The sequence below is a fragment of the Mus pahari genome, chromosome 21 (genome assembly GCF_900095145.1).
Source record: "Mus pahari chromosome 21, PAHARI_EIJ_v1.1, whole genome shotgun sequence".
Classification (NCBI taxonomy): Eukaryota; Metazoa; Chordata; class Mammalia; order Rodentia; family Muridae; genus Mus; species Mus pahari.
In genome coordinates this window covers 24,215,800-24,221,557 of record NC_034610.1, presented here as the reverse complement: position 1 = coordinate 24,221,557, position 5,758 = coordinate 24,215,800, and the positions used below count along the sequence as shown (strand labels likewise).

At 53.6% G+C, this 5,758-nt stretch overlaps 1 protein-coding gene across 2 annotated transcripts in view; it reads left to right on the top strand.

Moving 5' to 3' along the window:
* Cpne5 (copine 5) overlaps positions 1-5,758 on the top strand; it is an 83,437-nt gene that overhangs the window by 7,584 nt on the left and 70,095 nt on the right. For both annotated transcript variants that reach the window (XM_021221212.2, XM_021221214.2), the window contains exons 2-3: positions 3,994-4,034; positions 5,000-5,046. In XM_021221212.2, the coding sequence (XP_021076871.1) occupies positions 3,994-4,034; positions 5,000-5,046 (88 nt within the window). The remainder of the gene's footprint in view (positions 1-3,993; positions 4,035-4,999; positions 5,047-5,758) is intronic.

Genomic DNA, 5,758 nt, shown 5'->3' with positions numbered 1-5,758 from the left:
CACCATGTGGTTTCTGGGAATTGAACTCAGGACCTCTGGAAGAGCAGTCCGTGCTCTTAACCACATGTGTTCTTCTGAAACAACTAAGTTACCAGACTCCCACTGAACTCCCCATGTGGCCCAAGCAGTCCTTGAACTTGTGATTCTCCTGCCACAGAATCATAGCTAGCAGGCCTGGGCTGTCAGGCTTAGCCCTTTTCTAGCGTTTGCAGCCTGGTGGCTTTCTTTGAGAATTGGATAACAAGGCAAACATGCACCATCACCCATCTGCTTGGCTTCAGGGGGTCCATGATCCCCGCCGAGGACCCCCAGCCTGGAATAGCAGAAGTTCAGTGTCTTAACGTACTTTCTCAATACAGCCAAGTACAAGCTCAGCATGTCTGTGAGAGAACCAGGGAGGCATGTCCCCTCAGCCAGGGGCTCTGTCCCAGCCCCTCACCCACTTCTCTCTGGATTCTCTTTTGGGAGGTGGCACCCTCAGACCCTGCAAGGGAACCCACATCACCTTCCACGGGGACCTCAGAGGCTCCCAGGCCCCACAGCCTGGTAATGTTCCTCCCAGCCTCCCTCGAGTTGGGAAGTTGGAAATGAGCCCTTGGGGACTGCAGGAAGCAAAGGGCCTTGGCTCTGCCTTGGCAGCCTCAGTTTAAGGAACAAAGGAGGCGAAGCTGCAGGCTGCTGAGCCACAGCTCAAGGGCTTCCTGCTCTTTTGGGGGGGAAAATACATTTTGACTGTTGGGGAATTTTTTATTTTATTTTTCTCTTTGAGCTCTCCCAAAGTAGAGAGCAGAGGAAAACCACTTAAGGTCTGCTTTAGCCTGGTCTGGTTAGTGCCCTGGTTGGTGGCTGGGGCCCTGTTTGGGACTGAAGGCCTGGTCTCACAGGATGCTGTGTGCCTCTGGGCAGGCTACTCTCTCTCTCTGAGCCAGAAGTGTTCAGAGGGGCAGGCGAGGGTGACTGGGGACCTGACAACTGCAGGGGATTCTTGGGGGGCTGAACAAATGTGTCTCGGGGTCTTTGGTGTCCAGTGGGAGGCTGAGACTAAGTGTTTTGACCCAAGATATTTATTTGAATTAGTATGTCAGAAACCCAGGAGAGGGCTGGTGGGTGGGACAGCGTCTGGTTAAAGCCATCTCGGACACACTTCAAACTTACCAAGCCCAGCTCAGGGAAGGACCCCAAGAACCTGCCCTTTTTCCCGTGGGAACTGACATGAGCCCTGGGGAGTGAGCAGCCCGTTGCTAAGCAGTGATGCACACTTCTTGGGATCTTCATGCACCCCATTTCTATCAAGTAAGGGGTTGAGTTGCAGGGAGCAAGGCAAAGTGAGACCATGGGTGGGCGTCAGAGAAGGCATCAGAATGGGGACCCAGGCAAGACTGCTCACAGCCAAGGGCGCAGGAGGAGGAGCAGAAGCCGGGACCGCATCTCGGTTGATGTCCCTTCAGGACAGGGGGACTGGCTTCTTGGACCAGGAAGGGTGGAGGTGGCCTGTGGCTCCCTTTATCACCTGTGAGCCTGAGCTTCCTCAGATGAGTGTCTGCTCTGGCCAGCACAGGCCGGTGAGGACCGGCCTGTAAATGGCAATGCACATTTATTGATCTAAGCAGCCCTGGGCTGTCGTGAGCCCCATTTTATAAATGGGGAAGTTGAGGCACGAGGTAGTCGAGTCACCCAGGCAGTGCTGGGATGTGGTGCAGTTTGTCTGTCTGTAGCTAAGGGGGAGTATGAAGGCTCTGAGTGTCGCCTTGTTGTCCTGGTCTGGTTTGCTGGGTCTTTTTGTTTGTTTGTTTGTTTAAGGTTTATTTATTTATGAGTACACTGTCGCTGTCTTCAGACACACCAGAAGAGGTTGTCAGATCCCATTACAGATGGTTGTGAGCCACCATGTGGTTACTGGGATTTGAACTTAGGACCTCTGGAAGGGCAGTCAGTACTCTTAACTGCTGAGCCATCTCTCCAGAGCCCCATACACTTCTTTGTTTAGTGCAGTTTTGCTGGTTGAACACAGGCCCTTGTGCATGCTGGGAAAGCATCTCCCTACTGAGCTACATCTCCAACCCAGACTCTGATTCTTAGTCTAGCTGTGTGCCCATGGCCTGGCTACAAAGTGGACAACTGCATTTATTGATCTTTCTCCTCTGTCTCTCCTCTCCCCAACCCTCCCCCCCCCCAGCTGAAATCTAGGGGGTTCCTTTTTCTCACTCGCCTAGAAATGATGAAACTTGAGTCCCACACCCAAACTTGAAGGAGACCCAGACCTTGGAGGAATCCGTTCAGCTCTGTCCCCTCAGTCTGTAGGAGGCTGTCACCAGGGAGGCTGGAGGCTGGGCACACACTCCCTAGCTATTGCTGTCGTTGGCTGTGCTGTCCCCGGGGGCAGGACTTTTTGTCTGCTACTGACTGGGACCCAGGTAGTGACATGGAGTCCGAGAGCTCCAGGGACTCAGGGGACAGGTGGTGTTGACAGTCTCTAGGACAGATGGACCCGTGCCTCACTGCAGTCTCCACTGGGCTGTGTAGCTTCCCAAAGACTTCTGTGGAGGGATGATACTCTATAGAGCATGGTTCCCCAAGCCTCGGCTTCTGCTTTTCAGCCATGTCCACCACCCCACCCCCACCCCTGCCCGGGCCTTCTGAGAGGGTCTAAGACAGCACCAGACTTCACCTCCTGCGGCAAGGCGAGCAGGAGCCGGTGCTGCAGGCCAGGCAGGAGGCTTCCAGGACCACTCAGGGACCTCCATCCCCACCCCTCACTAGCCAGCTCCTTCTCTTCCAGCCTCTGATCCATGAGCGAGCTCTGCGCTTTGAAGCTGGGTCTCATGTAGCCCAGGCTGGCCTCAAAGTCATTATATAGCTGAGGATGACCTTGAACTCATGGTCTGCCTCTCTCGGCCTCCTGAGGGCTGGTATTCCAGGCTTGCTACATCATGCCTGGCTGTGTTTGAATTTTCAGAAACAGGATTCACCTTATGCCCTAGGCCAGCCTTGAACTCGATCCTCCTACCACAGCCTCCCAAGTACTTGGGTTATAGATGAGGGTCACCACACCCAACCTCAGCTCAGAAGGATTTTGTTCAAATGAATCAGTGTTCCCTTTGGGAGGGGTCATTCATTAATTCACCAGTGAGGAATAACTCATTAATTCCTCCGTATGCACCGGACGAGGGAATCGGTGAACTGTGATACATATTCTGGGGGTCCAGAGGCTAAACAGATGCTTTCTCATGGGTTATAGTTATCATTCATTCATCCTTTCATTCATTTCTTATTTTTAAGCGATAGACACAGGAAATGGAGGAGAGGTCTAAGAAAGACTGATGTCTGAAGCTGACTGACTAAGGGTTGGCTAATGTGAGGCTCCAGGGTCCAGTGTACCACGGTGCTAATCTAGAAAAGCCGTGGCTGTGGTTTGGGTGGGGGAGCACTTCAGATCTTAGTATACTGGGGACTGGAGTGGCTTCAGAGACTCCCAGCTCATTCATTCATTCATTCATTCATTCATTCATGTGAGTACACTGTCACTCTCTTCAGACACACCAGAAGAGGGCATCAGGTCCCATTACAGATGGTTGTGAGCCACCATGTGGTTGCTGGGATTTGAACTCAGGACCCCTGAAAGAGCAGTCAGTGCTCTTAACCGCTGAGCCTGCTCTCCAAACCTCTCCCCCCCCCACACACACACCTTAAAGACAGGGTTGCAATGTAGTCCTGGTGGTTCTAATCCACAACAGAGCCCCAGAATGGTCTTGAACTCCTGACTCCCTTGGTCTCCAGTCTCCCTCTCTTTGGTCTGAGTCATGGCGTGACAAACGTGGAATCCTTGTGGTCTCTGGCATTTGACGAAGCTGATCCAGTGTGCTAAGGACCGTCTTCCCTTTCCATTCCCTCTGAGGTGAGGCCAGGGGCCATCTCCAGGATCGGCACCAACCTGAGGTCCCGACACCCTGTCCCTTCCAGCCCTGCTAATTTCTCCTCTCTTCCTTCTTTCAGGAGCCTCTTGGACAAAGACATGTTTTCCAAATCTGACCCACGTGAGTCCTTCTCTGATGGCCACCCCAGTGACGCAGCATCCCGGCAACTAGAGTCAGGGGCCAGCAGGGGCCAGCAGCGGCTCCAGCTAAGTGTTAGAGCTCTGCAGGTGTGGGGTCAGTTAGTCAAGGCTTGCAAGCGCTGCATTGAGGGTGTCCAGAGAAGAACCGGGGAGTTGGCCCCCACTTTGCCACCATCCTGGGAGTTAGCCCCTCAGAGCAGCTTGGGAGGTGCTGGAGTGTCTGGCACGAGAAGGCCTCTGCCCTGTGAGCCCCAGTTGGCTCTGGTCTGGGGGAATGAGCGTGGGTTTGGGAGAGCTGGGCTCTAGTACTGAGTGGTCCTGGCCGTGAGCATGACCTTGGGTAGGTCTTTGCCCTTCACAGAGCCTCAGTGTCTCCATCAGTTAAGAGGATCTGGTGACAGTAACAGGCCTCATGGGCTGTTCAGACTCTGGAAGTGTTTCCGATGCCAACCTCACCACACCTGCCACCCAGGCCTCTGTCATGCCCATGTGTCCTCACCACACCTGCCACCCAGGCCTCTGTCATGTCCATGTGTCCACCCGACTCACACCCGGGGCCCTTTCTATGGTGTAGCAATTAACAGCCCTGTGTTCCCTCCCGAAAGACATGCCGAGGTCCCAGGCCCCTTTGCCAAGCTGACCAACCGCCGGGTGTGGCCATGGAGAGAGAGACCCACTGGGGAGCTGGAGATGTAACTCAGTGGCTGGATGGTTGTGCAAGGATGTAGGGCGGATCTCAGGATGCCAGGAACAGCAAACGCAAACCAGCTGTGCTCTAGTACTAGAGCCAGGCTCTTCCTGCCTTCACTGTCCAGAGCCCCAGCCACCTCCGCAGACGCCCACCCTTCCTTTAAACCCAGCCAAGCAATCCAGGCTGAGGCTCTCGACCTTCTCCCTTCCTCTCGGCCTGAGGTATTAACCCGTGTTTTCTCTTCTCTTCCCCAGTGTGTGTCATGTACACTCAAGGGATGGAGAACAAGCAATGGCGAGAGGTAAGCCCCGCCCCTTTCCTACCCAGGATGTGCCAGCATGATGTTGGTCCCTCTGTAGTACCAAAGGCTGGCAGGGCAAGCAGAGGGTGTGGAGACTGAAGATGGAGCAGGCTATGCCTGCTCTGTTTAGAGGGGAGACGTGACTGTTAGTTGCTTTGTGTAAATGAGACAAGCTTAAAGGAAGGGAGGGTAATTTTGCCTCAGATTATGGGGGTGGGTTTAACAATGGTTGCCTGGCCCTGTGCACTTGGTGGGGGAATCACATGGAAGGAGAAGCTCTTCACCCCGTGGAAGACAGGAAGCAGAGGGTAATGGAAATGCCCTCGAAGGAGTAGTACCCAGAGCATGGCCCCCCTGACCTGCTTCCTCTACCCCAGCGCCCAAACATTCCACAGAAAATCTGTGTTCAGGGAATCACACCGCTCATTAAAAAGAAGAAAAAAAAATCCATCCATTTGATCAGAGCCCTTATGATCTAACTACTAATCTCTGTAAACTCCTTCCACACACACAGAAACATGTTTAAGCCATTCGTGGTGGCAGAAGTCATTAATCCCAGCACTCAAGAGGCAGAGACAGGAGGAGATTTGTGAGTTCAAGGCCAGCCTGGTCTACTTTGCAAGTTTCAGAACAGTCAGGGATACAAAAAGAGACCCTGTGTCAATAGGAGGAGGAGGAGGAGGAGGAGGAGGAGGAGGAAGAGGAGGAAGAG